Below are 13,817 nucleotides of genomic sequence, written 5' to 3' on the forward strand. Positions count from 1 at the left end.
GCCCGGGCAATGATTGACAGGCCCCCGGAGCTGGGAGGGGGTGGAGTGTGGGCTCCACCAACACTCCGAAACCCCCCCCCCCCCCCCCAATATCCCCCCCGCCCCGACTCTCAGTGTACCCTCCCACCAGCTCCCCAGCCCGCGCGCGTGCCGCCTGCCCAGCTCGTGAGTGACAGCGCGCGGGGGGCGGTGGCCAATGGGCCGCTCGGGACGGCACCCCCCCACCCCGCGGGCCAATTAGCGGCGCTGCCATTGGCTGGGCCGAGTGTGGGAAAGAATGTGGAGACGGTTTCACACGCGCTGCGATTGGCCGCCGCCTTATAAATACCGGGATTGCTACAGCGGCCGCGATTGCTACAAATTGCTACAGTGGCCCCTGGAAATCGCTGCAAAGTGTCCGGGGGAAAAAAAATACATCGTCGCTGTGTCCATCTACAGTCACTGCTACCATTCCCCAAGACACAAACCTGTTGCAACTTTGCCACCCCAGCCTTCCATTTCATCTTCTTCTTGTGTTCTTTTTCGCCGGTCGGTTTGTTTTCTTTATTTTTAATTATTTCGGCGGGGTCTTGCAGAAATCTCTTTCCGGAATGCCGACTGATACCATGGAGAAACCTTCCATTTCCCCCACGGTTGGGTCATCTGCAAACTCTCCTCAAACTCCGGATAAACCCAAAAGTGCAAGTGAGAACAGAAAGGTAAATACCTTGGTGCATGTACAGTATGCAGTTGTCCTTTTAAGGGGGGGAAAAAGGCTAGGAAGAGGTGCCCGCGGATTTTTTTTTAAAGTGCGAAGTAAAGGTACAATTTTATTCAAACGGTTTTTTTCTTCCCCTCAACAGTCTTCCAAACCCATTATGGAAAAGCGGCGTAGGGCAAGAATTAACGAGAGTTTGAGTCAACTTAAAACCCTGATCCTGGATGCCCTGAAAAAAGATGTAAGTTGGCAGCAAAGTTTCTTTTTGGGAACAGATCCCACTGACCAGTTTTTTTTCTTGTATGCCTTGAAGGGCAGGTAATCATGTTTTAACACTATTTATTTTTTATTGTCAGAGTTCCAGGCATTCCAAATTAGAAAAAGCTGACATCCTTGAAATGACAGTGAAACACCTTCGAAATCTCCAACGTGTACAAATGACCGGTGAGTAAAGTCAATGGACTGTTGAGAGGGCTTTAAAAGTGATAGCACTTGTAAATCTTTTGGTTTCTAAACCTGATGTTTAATCTTTGCTGTAGCTCAGTCTGTATCCTCTAATTTTGTCTTATTTCTTTGCAGCAGCTTTAACTGCGGATCCAACGGTCCTGGGTAAATACAGAGCCGGATTTAACGAGTGTATGAACGAAGTGACTCGCTTCCTGTCGACCTGTGAAGGGGTTAACACTGATGTTCGCACCCGGCTCCTCAGTCACTTATCCAGTTGCCTGGGACACATGGTGGCTATGAATTACTCGCAGGCTCCAGCCAACGTTGCCTCGGTGCCAGGAGCTCACCTGAACCAGCCCCTCCACGTCCAGCTCCCAGCCACGGTCCCGGCTAGTGGCGGGGTCAACATGCCGTGCAAACTGAGTCCGGCCGAAGCCGCTTCCCCGAAGGTCTACGGTGGCTTCCAGCTGGTGCCCGCCACGGACGGCCACTTCGCCTTCCTGATCCCGAACCCGGCGTTCGCTTCGTCCAGCGGACAGATTACAACCGGCCCGGTCATCCCGCTCTACGCCAACGCTAACCTCCCGGTGGCCGTCAGTTCGGCAGCGGGGCCTCCCAACTCCAAACTGACATCCCCTGTCCAGGGAATGACCTCGGCCGTGTTCGGGCCCAACATCCCCGGAGTTTCTCAGAGCCACAGCCCACTCGGAGTGAGCACGGGTCCGGACAACTCCGAGTCTGTCTGGAGACCTTGGTGAATGTGGAAGGACTTGTTTTAAAATAAAACTTTAAACTGACCAGTTAAACCTGTTCCATTGTTCGGGACACTTGTACTTATCATTATAAGAGACTTATTTATTTGGAATGTAAATAGTGTACACATTGGTTTCCATGTAACTGATTTTGCAATATTTTACTTTTTGGGGGGGGGGGGAGAGAAATCTTTTGATAAATTTTTGAATCTGTTATAAGTGCCATATACCAAAGTTTTTTTGTAAATTTTTGATTTGCCTTTCTTGTTACAGAAAATAAAACGTTTTCTATATAAACATTCACCTGATTGACCTCTAAATGTACTGGCTATGACGAGAGAGGTTTTCGGATCATTCTATTGCTGGCTTGACTGGCCAAGTTAAACTTCCCGCCCTGCTGATGCGCAATACACCAGACATAATTCACAAGTCAGCCGTGTCTGGGTCCCAGCTCGTGAGCAGGCCCAGTTACAAGCCAAAGCCAGGTCTGTTCCTGTGGCGATCTGAGGGATGCACTGAGAACATATTTTGTTTTTCTGAGGGTGGGAGAAAGGGGTTTACAATAAATTGAGGATAATCAGCGCCATCTGCCACACACTTTTGGACAAAAGGAGCTGTTTCCTGCATCGACCCAGTTTATCTGAATGCAGAAAATCGCAAAAGGCGGGAAATGTCTGAACATTGTTCCAGAGAATAGATGGCTTGACTAAAAGGCGGGGAATGTATCTTTCTCTCACTCACCCCTCGCCCACCCCCACCTTCCCAATTGAATAAAAGCAATTAAAGCCAAGTTTCAAAAGAGGGTCTCGTCGAGTGTGCAACACAGCGGCGAGTTTCATTGAAGTGCCTGGGAATCCAGGGTCGGGGTTAATAACTTCCAGCAGAATGCTACAGTCGGGGGGGCAGCAGTTAGACACAGAAAACCGGCGACAAGTGTCTGCAATCCACATCTCCAGCACACTCATAAACAGATTTATCCTGGCCTAAATCATCGCCAGTCCTTATACGCACTTGAAAATGATTAACCTTTATGAATCTGATACTTGGAAGTTGATCAGTCTCTGAAATTACGTTGGATAAAATGCTACCGATAAGCATCAGCAGTGGTCGCCAGCTGATATGTGCGAATAGATTAGAGGTGCTACAGATACATATTAGTTTCAAACAGGAGTTGCAAAATGGGTGTGAGATGGTTACATTTTACCCGGCACTGTCTTCATGGAGACAATAACACTCCTAATTCCCCCTCAATAGGGGAATTTAAAAAATCACCCTTTTTTTGTGTGTGTGTGTGAGGTCATTTGGATTTCTCTCTGATCTGCATTCTCTCACACATTGTACAAGTCGTCTCGGTGAGTGATGAAGCGTGTGTGTTAGGGACCTTTACGTGAGCTGACCAGAAACGGGCGCTCCTGCACTGAGAGAGACTGTGTGTATACCAACGGCGTGAGGAGCGCCGTGCGCTTATCCCGTCCGCCACTGTTCAGCTTCAGCCTTATTCGATTACACCGGGCGCCTCTTGTTACAAAATACCCAGCCCCAACACGCAAGCCCGTGAGATTCAGCCGCCTTTCCAACAACTTCTTTCTCTTAAAATCACACACAACTTCATATCACAGCAAATTATGGACACTACCCAGTTTTGAGAACATCTAAACACCCCTAGCGTAAGAAAACCTTAACTTTTATTTGACACGCTGACTTCTCATTGAGAATCTTGCCGAGTGTTTGCAAATTTAAGGCGCATCCAGATTCCTAATCTACGTTTAAATGGGAAAATTGCAGGTAAACTAAGTTTTTTTTTCCCCAGAAAAAAAACGTGCATCCAAATTCTGTGCTCTTGCAAGATTCCTATTACCAAAAGCAGGGAGAGAAAAAAATGATTTCAACAAGTTTATTTTGCCAGCGTTGCTTCTGAACATAATTCGAGGAGGGGGGAGCGAACGAGGGCTGGGGGAAGAAGAGAGAGAGAAAAAAAAGTTGGCAGAGTTTTTCCCTTGCGGCCAAAGTTTGTACTCTGAGCTCTTGGCAAGGACTGAATAGCCCCCACGTGACACGGGGGAGCCGAGAGGTCGTGAGAACAGAACGAACTCTGGCTGCTCGGCAAGTGGCCGGGAAGCGTGTGTGTGTGTGTGTGTGTGTGTGTACACGGCTAGACCGCTCAACACAGGCAGGACTGCCAGCAATCAGACTGCAGCGAGGCGATAAAGGCAGCGACAAGCCGCCAGAACTCTCAGGGACAACAACAGCAGCGTCAACAGACACGCTGTAACATGCCAGGAGGAGGCCATTCACCCCATCGAGTTCCTGCTGGCTCTCTGTGCAGAAAGTGGAAGCCCGCCGACTCCCCACAGCTGCCTGGACTACACCTCCTCCCAGGAGACAGTGAGGTCTTTGATTCCGGATGCAGGGCTTTTGCCCGAAACGTCGATTTTCCTGCTCCTCCCTCGGACGCTGCCCGACCTGCTGTGCTTTTCCAGCACCACTCGAATCTAGACTCTGATCTCCAGCATCTGCAGCCCTCACTTTTGCCTCTGCAGATGAGAGTTGAGAGTGTGTTGCTGGAAAAGCACAGCAGGTCAGGCAGCATCCGAGAAGCAGGAGAATCGACGTTTCAGGCCAGAGTCCTTCCTGATTAAGGGCTCCAACCCGAAATGTCGATTCTCCTGCTCCTTGGATGTTGCCTGACCTGCTGTGCTTTTCCAGCGCCACACTCTTAACCACACCTCATCCCACCCTACCTCCTGTAAAAACTCCATCCCTTATTCCCAATTCCTCTGCCTCTGCCGCATCTGTTCCCAGGATGACCAATTCCACCTCAGAAAGTCCCAGGTGGCCTCCTGCTTCCATGATTGCAACTTCTCTTCCCTTCCCACGTGGTTGTCGATGCCCTTCAGCATTTCTGCTACGCACCACCGCCCTCGAAACCCACCCCTCCCAACGCAACAAGGACAGAACACCCCAGTCCTCATCTTCCACCCCACCAATTTCCGCATACAACGCATCATCTTCCGCCACCTCCAAACGGACCCCACCACCAGGGATATATTTCCCTCCCCACTCTTAACAGTGTTCTGAAAAGACCATTCCCTCCGTGACTCCCTTGTCAGGTCCACACCCCTCGAAAATGGTCCAGCAAGCCATTCAGTTCAAGGACAGCTAGGGACAGGCAATAAATGCTGGCCAGCCAGCATTGCCCATGTTCCACCAGTGAATAAAAATTAAGCCTGTTGAGGAGATGGCTTTTGTGGCACAGTGACAGTGTCCCTAACCCTGATCCAGGAAGCCTTGGTTCAGCCCCCACCTATTCCAGAGGTGTGTAATACCGTCTTTGAACAGGTTAATTAGAAAATGCAGAGCCTGTTTAGGAAGACATTCAAGGGTCTCAACTTCCACGTAGGCAGATTGTCACTGCTCTCTGTATAAAATGCTTCCCCAGCCTTCACATCCACAAACTTAAATTTGGATCCCCTAAGTGTTTGTCCCTCCAGCTGATGGGAAGTTTTCTTTGTCTGTATTGTTTAACCTTGAGTATATTCATCAGATTTTTAAAACTATTTGTTCATGAGATGTTATTGTCACTGACTAGACCAGCATTTATTGCCCATCCCTAATTACTCAGAGGGCATCTAAGAGTCGACCACACATTGCTGTGTGTCTGGAGTCATATGTTGACCAGGGACATCAGGTTTCCTTCCCTAAAAGGCATTAATGAACTGGATGGGTACTCAGACAGTGGTTACATGGTCATCATTACACTGGCTTTTTACTCTGTCACAATTTGTCCTCAGAACATTTACCTGGGTTCTGAAGTACTAATTCAATGACATTGCTTCATTGCCATTATTCACTTGGGCTGCATACATCAGTGTTAACCCTTTCACTGATGCCTGTGACCCATCACCCTCACCAAACTGAAAAAAAACCTATTTATGCCTACTCTCTGCTTCCTGTTTTAGCCAGCCAGTTTTCAATCCATGCTGCCTCCTACAGCATGAACTTTTATTTTCTGCAGTCACTTCTGATGTGGCACCTTATCACAGGCTTTCTGGAAATCTGAGTACAGAACATCCAGTGGCTCCCCATTATCCATGGCACATGTTACATCTTCAAATAACTCCAATAGGATGGTTTGGTTGGTTCTAGGGAATACCTATCTTGAAAAGATTCTGTACTTCTCTCCAATAGTATTCCCATTTGTCTGTTTTACCTCGTTAATTGTTAACTCTGTTTCTCTCCACAGTTGCTGCCTGAGTATTTCCAGCGTTTTCTGTTTACCTTACAGATGATAAGAAGCAGTCAGCTGCTTGGCAGTGACAGCAAAAGGAAACAATAACTTCCATTGGTATAGTGTAGGAAAATTCCACAGGGCTGTATTCAGACTCAAACTGGCCCTGAACTGAAGAAAACTGAGCATAGGGAACTGAAAGCGTGGCCAAATAAGTAAGTTTCAAGTAACATTGTAGAGAGGAGCATTCTTACCATCGTTTCTCCCCCCCCCCCAAGTTTAAATGGAGGACAGTTCAGGTGTGTCATATTGATGTGGGGCAAGAGGTTTGACACTCAGCGAGGGGCGAGGGCTTCAGAGAAGTGAGGGTTGTGAGGAGTTGAGCAATATACATGCACGAGGTTCCATGACAACAACTTGCAGTCTATAATTAGGGAGCAATGTACAATTAGCAGGGCTACAACAATATTGAAGGCAACAGATAGCTAGTGACCAGACAGAAACATAACGAAAGCTCGCAGCAGTCTGAATGTACTAATTGTTTACATACACCATTAGTGAGCCACGTGTACACAATAATGAAATTTTGTTGCTGTTTAATAGGTAGCTGTAATATCCCTCATGTCAGTTTTGGCTAATGAGGGGTAGAACTTTTCCCTGAATGTTACACTTCAAATAAACCGCATCAGAAAATTCTTTACAGTCGATTTATCAAATGGTATAGTAATGAGGGAAGGTCTTCAATGGTTGGATTGCTTCTTCTTGTACACATGATCAAGTTACCTTTTTCAAAATAATGTACCTCAGATACAGGAAATCTGAAACAGACACAGAAAATGCTGAAAAGAAAACTCAGCAGGGCTGTCAGCATCTGTGGAGAGAGAAACAGGAATTAACATTTCAATTCTAGTATGATTCTTGTTCAGAATAGTTCTGAAAAAGAATAATATCAAACTCAAAATGTCAACTATGTTTCTGTCTCCACAAAGTTAAAAATCACACAACACCAGGTTATAGTCCAACAGGTTTAATTGGAAGCACACTAGCTTTCGGAGCAACGCTCCTTCATCAGGTGATTATGCACAACCACCTGATGAAGGAGCAGTGCTAGTGCTTCCAATTAAACCTGTTGGACTATAACCTGGTGTTGTGTGATTTTTAACTTTGTACACCCCAGTCCAACACCGGCATCTCCAAATCATCTCTCTCCACAGATACTGTCAGGCCAGCTGGCTTTGTCCAAAACTCTGTTTTCTTAAAATTACCTTTCTGTCTTTCTTTTTCCTTGAAGGTTCTAAATTGAGGTCACAGTGTCCAAAGATTCCAGTGACCCTCAACAAACTCACCTAAGTTCTACTTCAGGTGACGGATTCATTAGAGTCTAGAAAGAACCACTGAAACCATGCCAGTTCTTTGCAGAATCCAGTCAGTACCATTCCCTTGTTCTATTCCTGTAACCTTATTTCCCTCAAGTGTATATCCAACTTTCAACTCTTTGTCCAGTTTTCCCCCATTATTTTGGGGGTACTGGGAAAGCTGGGTGGAGGAGAGGGTTTGGTCACTGCCCTAGGGGAGAATGGCATCAAAAGCAAACTGCATTCATCCCATAACCAAATGTACCTTGCCTCTTCCATGTCTCTAGCTGGAGAGATGGAAACCAAATAGGGCATCTTGACTGCTACACTCCCTGACATTAACTCATTTTCAGAGTAGGAATTGTACCTTATATAATATCAAAGAAAGGTTAGGAGATGCCTGTGAGGCTGGCCTTTTTCTTAAAGCTAAAAGAATGCACTTTTGTGCAATTGTACAAGACATGAATTGGGTGAATAGCCAAAGTCTTTTTTTTCCCGGGGTAGGGGAGTCCAAAACTAGAGGGCATAGGTTTAAGATGAGATTTAAAAGGATCCTAAGGGGCAGCTTTTTCACAAAGAGAGTGTTGCATGTATGGAATAAACTGCTGGAGGAAGTAGTAGAGGCTGGTACAATTACAACATTTAAAAGGCATCTGGATGGGTACATGAATTGGAAGGGTTTGGAGGGATATGGACCAAATGCTGGCAAATGAGAGTAGATTAATTTAGGACATCTAGTTGGCATGGACAAGTTGGACCAAAGGGTCTGATTCCATGATGTACAACGGTATGACATGATGACGACTTTAAGAGAACAAGTGGGTGGATAATGGCTTGGAAAAGAACAGGCATCAAATTGTGTGACAAATGTGCAATTGAGAATTAGAGTGAGTGAACACAAGGAACAATACAAACCAGGGACTCAGTATAAGACTCTTCTTGATCTTGCCGAAGCTATTGGTTTTCCAATGCATAAAATTGTTGACACCAGTGGCTGTCGACTGACATATTCCAATATCCAGGCCTCAGTAAAGCTTGGAGAAGCCCACAGAGGGACAATGGGAAAGGCCACTTTTTATTAATGTCTTCCTACCATAGCTTATAAGGCCATAAGGAGCTAAAATAGGCCATTCAGCCCATTGAGTCTCCTCTGCCATTCAATAAGATTGTGGTGGATCTGACGATCCTCAACATCATTTTTCTACCTTTTCCCTAAAAGCTTTGCTTTCCCCTTGAAAGGCCATTGTAATGTATACCTTGCAATGTATATTTGATATGAAATGAATATGGCAATTATTAACTATAAGTGTAAATGTAGTTGCATAATTATTGAAATAAATAGCTTTGTTCTTTCTGCAGTATCAACTTTGAGTTGTCATTACTCCTTTACAGTTTATGAATAAAGTATATGTTTGTAAACATGAACCTTCCCCCACACCCAGATGTGATATATCTAATCCATATGTGGCCACAGTGGCAGTACACTTCTTGCTGTCTTCATTACCTAAACAAATCATCCCTCAAACTTGTCACTAATGTTTAACACTGAACAAAGTGACACTATATCAGTCCTGGGGCAGTTGGCCTGACACTGTCACTTTGCCCTGTCTTAAGCAGATACACACAAAGTACAGAAACTGCAACAACTACAGGGACAGATCTAATTGACAATTCATTATAAACAATGCCGAGGATGACTCGTCAGTGAGTGATCTGCAGTATAGTCAGGTTTGAAAACTACAGGCATTTGAATTATGTTGGTAGTAACTGAGTGGGATCAGCTAGCTCAGTTGACTGGTTTTCAACGCAGAGTGCTGGCAGGTTTAATTCCTGCACCAGCTGAGCTTACCATGAGGAGCTAACCTTCTCAAATGGGTTCCACAGTGGCTCAGTGGTTAGCACAGCTGCCTCACAGTGCCAGGGTCCTGGGTTCAATCCCACTCTTGGACAACTGGCTGTGTGGAGGTTGTAGATTCTCTCTGTGCCCAAGTTGGTTTCCTGCCACAGTCCAATGATGTGCAGGTTAGATGGATTAGCCATGTTAACTTGTCCATCGTGTTCAGGGGTGTGCAGGCTAGTTTGGTCAGTCATGGGAAATGCAGGGACAGGGCAGAGGGTGTGGTCTGGGTAGGTTGCTGTTTGGAGGGTTAGTGAGGACTCATTGGGTCAAATGGCCTGCTTCCAGAAGGTAGGGATTGTATGATTCATCACCTGTGGTGTGGTGACTCTGAGGATTAACAAGTGATTATCTCAGTCCACTAGGACTAGGGTGGCTTTATCTTTACTAACTGAGTGGGCATTAGTATTATTCTGGATTACCAAACGTTATCCAAATGGATTAGAGATTAGGAGAAGGGTGTCTTACATTCGATATCGATTGCTATAAACTACAAGAAGTTTCCATAAGTTCATCAACCAGCAGTTTTACTTTGTGTCTTGCTTTGAGATAACTGGCAGAAATTAACTCAATATAAACATAGAATCACAGTTAAAATAAACATACTTTTTTAAAGCTTTGTCAATTTTTATTTAACAGTCCGGTTTAGTTAACTTTGACTAATCTAGTTTCACAAAGTGTGTGAGAATGTTACCCATACAGGCACAATGCAAGTTCACTGAGATACCTGCTCAGTGAACAGTGTTAAAGGTAATTAATCTAAAGAGTCGTTACAACTTCGGTTTGTAAGCTGGCCTATGAAATGGTTTTGCTTTTAACAATAAAAAAAATTTCAAAATTAGCCCTGAATCTAGAAATGGAATGAACAAGTAAACGAATAAAGATTTTTTAAAAATGTCTGAATTATCTCAAGAGAGACAAACATCAGCGTGGCATGATAAAATTTGTGGGAAGAATGTTATGTTTGGGAGCTGTTCACCCCTGTGCAAGGACTCCTTTTGCTACAGGATGCAACCGGGGAGGTGGGAGGTCTGAGGAAACTACATTGATTCGCTGGGGAAAGAAATGATGCCTTTCTGAATTCAATCTGACAAAGCCAGCAGGATATGGAACACCTCAAGTTCCCCTGTGAGAGAGAAATCATGGGCCTGGGAGCCACATATAACATGGTCAATTCAAACAGTTCAGAATAATTCAAAATGTTTTATTTGACTAAGGTAGAAACTCTTCAATCCAGTTTATCCAATACAATTCATTTTGTCTTGTAAAATAAAATGATGAAGAACTGCAAATGTTGAAGATCTGTAACAAAAACAGAAATTGCTGGAGAAACTCAGCGGGTCTGGTAGAATCTGTTGAGAAAGCAGAGAGAACATTGTGCAAGAAAGAACTAAAGAACTGTGGATGCTGGAAATCAGAAACAAAAACAGAAATTGCTGGAGAAACTCAGCAGATCTGGGCAATATTATCTGTTGAAAGAAGAGCAGATCTAATCTTTCACATTCTCAGATGAGGTCACTGCTCTCCAAAAGGTTTTCTTTCCCTTCTCAATAGATGCTGCCATACCGGTCGAGTTTCTCAAGTACCTTTTGTTTGTGGTTCAGATTGCCAGCATCCACAGTTCTTTAATTTTATGGGACACACCTTTGGAGCAGGAGAGATGCTACTGCTCACCACAAGAAATCTTTTATACAGACTTTGTAGTGCAGACCTGATAGCCTGAAGGGCCTGATCTGTACTGTATAATTCTATATTTTCCAAATTATCTGTTCAGAGATATTGTTGCACACCTCAGGAGCAATGGGACCTGACTACAGGCCTCCATGCTCATAGATAGGGACACTACCACTGCACGACAACAGCCCTACCACAAGAACACTTTGTTTGTTTATTTTATTCTTACACACAAATGAACATTTCTTTTTCACTATCATCAAATCACCAGTAGTAACCACAAGAACACTTCCATATTATATTAGATGCTTGACATTTGTCAACATGTGCAGCAATCGTTTGAAAGTCTGCAAGTCATTTGCAAAGTAATAAGCTAACCTACAATCTGTGCCTTGTGACAGGAAGGAGGAGCAAGTGGCTGGCACAGAGCAAGCCTCTGAGTTGTCAAATTAACTTCATTTAGCTCAGCTTCTCCAGCTTTTTTTTGTTGACATTTGCAGGGTTCCACTAAACTTGCTCAGACATTTGGAATATACAATTGGGTTTTTTTTAAAAGTCACCAGAGTATGCGGGCATCACTGGTTGGACCCGCATTTACTGCCCGTCCTTAGCCGCCTTTGAAAAGATAATGGTGAGCTGTCTTCCTGAACCACTGCAGTTTATTTGGTATGGGCAGACCCACAGTGGTGTAAGAGAGAGAGTTCCAGTAAGTTGACTCTGCAGGAACCTCTTCTCAGACTTTAACAGCAATGAGAAAGAACAGGCTTGAAAGCATTATAAATAGTGATGGTAGTAGTGTAGAGCTGCAAGAAAGCATGCAGAGGTTGGTGGAATGGGTAGAAATGTGGCAGATGAAATTCAATATGTAGAAGTGTGATAATTTGGTTGGAAGAACATGGAGAAGTGATATACAATAACCAACACAATTCTGGAGGAGGGACAGGAGCAGAGGGACCTGAGTGTATGTGTGCTTAAGTTATTGAAGATGGTTGGACAAATGGAGAGAGTTAGTAAAGCATGAAGCGTCCAAGGAATTATTATTGAGGAGTACAGTACAAGAGCAAGGAGGTTATGCTGAACTTTTACAAGGCACCAGTTGGAATGTCAAGTGTAATTTTTGATGCAACACTTTAAGAAGGCTGAGAACTTAGCAGAGTGTGTAGATGAGAAAAAATTCGTGGACCAAGAGTTCCAGTTTGAGGATAGATGGGACTATGGCCATACAGTCATAGAGATGTACAGCATGGAAACAGACCCTTCAGTCCAACTTGTCCATGCTGACTAGATATCCAAAATTAATCTAGTCCCATTTACCAGCACTTGGACCATATCCCTCGAAACCCTTCCCATCCAGATGCCCTTTAAATGTTACAATTGTACCAGCCTCCACTACTTCCTCTGGCAGCTCATTCCATATAGGCACCACCCTTTGTGTGAAAATGTTGCCCCTTAGTTCCCTTTTAAATCTATTCCCTCTCACCCTAAACCTATGCCGTCTTGTTCTGGACTCTCCCACTCCAGGGAAAAGACCTTGCCTATTTACCCTATCCATCTGCTCATGACTTTATAAACCTCAATAAGGTCACCCCTTACAGAGGTTTATAAAATCATGAGGGGCATGGATAAGTCCTTAGAGAAGAAGGGACTGTGAGGGGATCTGACAGGGTGTTCAAAATCAGATTAAATGGGAAGAAATTATGAGAACAGGATATAACATCACCATAGGAAATGACGTCACCACATGAAATGACATCACCAACCCAAGGGAACCCAAATATATAAGTCGAAAGCAGGAAACACCAGCAGTGCTTTGTCTGGAGGCTCAGTGAATATATTACCTAGTATGGTGACAAAACGTCTGAAAATGAACCTTCCAGCTCAGCGAGCAAACCTACATCCAGATTATTTCCATTCACGAAAGGATCCAGAACAAGAGGGCAGAGATTCAAAGTAATTTTTAAAAGAAACAAAAGTGATATGAGGAGAACCTCTTTCATGCAGGGAATGGTTAATGCTGGAAATGATCTGCCTAAGAGTGTGGTGGCAGATGGTTCAATTGAGTCATTCAAAAGGGAGCTGGAGTTATTTGAAAAGGAAGTTTTATGGGAAGAAGGCAGTTGGATAGCACTGAGTGAGATGATCATTTGGAGACATGATGGGCTGAATAGCCTCCTTCTGCGCCATCACCATTCTGGGACTCTGTTATAGTGCCTTCATTAGAAAAAGTTTTTTAACGGATGATTGTACACTGTATTTAAACATAAAACTGGAAAAGACAATCAAGCAAAATGGAAGCAAAAGAGAGAAACCATCCTACTGAGACTGAGATTTCATAGCAGATGAGAAATGCTGAGCGTCAGTGTTTGAGGAGATATGTAAACCATCTTTTGATGGTCCACTTAACTTGCATGGTCTTTATAAGAAAAGCTGAGGCACTCCAAGGTGTGAACGTAAGAACATAAGGAATAAGAGCAGCAGTAGAGCATCTAGCCCTTTAAGTTTGCACCACCATTCAGTAGGATCATCTTTTTCTTGGACTCAGCTCCACTTACCCACCCTCTCGCTATAACTCTTAATTCCTTTACTGTTCAAAAATCTAAAAATCCTTGCCTTAAAAACATTCTACGAGGTAGCCTCGACTGCTTCACTGGGCAAGGAATTCAACAGGTCTCCACAGGTTTCACAGCGTGAGGATGGTAACAGTTGCTTTGTACTTAACTTGAGAAACTTGAGAAATCCTGTGGCACTTTCGGTAAGTGAGCTTAAA

The 13,817-nt window shown here is 44.4% G+C and overlaps 1 protein-coding gene across 3 annotated transcripts; it reads left to right on the forward strand.

The window, feature by feature from the left end:
- The first annotated feature begins 263 nt into the window (after nucleotides 1-263).
- her9 (hairy-related 9) lies at nucleotides 264-2,197 on the forward strand. 3 transcript variants are annotated; one of them, XM_072586196.1, is made up of 4 exons: nucleotides 333-698; nucleotides 843-938; nucleotides 1,054-1,141; nucleotides 1,280-2,197. In XM_072586196.1, the coding sequence occupies exons 1-4, from the start codon at nucleotides 591-593 to the stop codon at nucleotides 1,900-1,902; spliced, it is 915 nt and encodes a 304-aa protein (XP_072442297.1). In that variant the 5' UTR covers nucleotides 333-590; the 3' UTR covers nucleotides 1,903-2,197. The 3 variants fall into 3 exon arrangements, with proteins under 3 accessions (XP_072442295.1, XP_072442297.1, XP_072442296.1); XM_072586195.1 differs by having other exon boundaries at nucleotides 334-698; nucleotides 1,277-2,197; XM_072586194.1 differs by having other exon boundaries at nucleotides 264-938; nucleotides 1,277-2,197.
- The last annotated feature ends 11,620 nt before the right edge of the window (nucleotides 2,198-13,817 follow it).

This window comes from Chiloscyllium punctatum, chromosome 16, assembly GCF_047496795.1.
Source record: "Chiloscyllium punctatum isolate Juve2018m chromosome 16, sChiPun1.3, whole genome shotgun sequence".
Lineage (NCBI taxonomy): Eukaryota > Metazoa > Chordata > Chondrichthyes > Orectolobiformes > Hemiscylliidae > Chiloscyllium > Chiloscyllium punctatum.

Coding starts and splice junctions, on each gene's coding strand:
- her9 (XM_072586194.1), top strand. CDS start 591: ATGCCGACTGATACCATGGAGAAACCTTCCATTTCCCCCACGGTTGGG. Junction 939..1,053: donor TGGATGCCCTGAAAAAAGAT/GTAAGTTGGCAG, acceptor TTTTATTGTCAG/AGTTCCAGGCATTCCAAATT. Junction 1,142..1,276: donor CCAACGTGTACAAATGACCG/GTGAGTAAAGTC, acceptor ATTTCTTTGCAG/CAGCTTTAACTGCGGATCCA.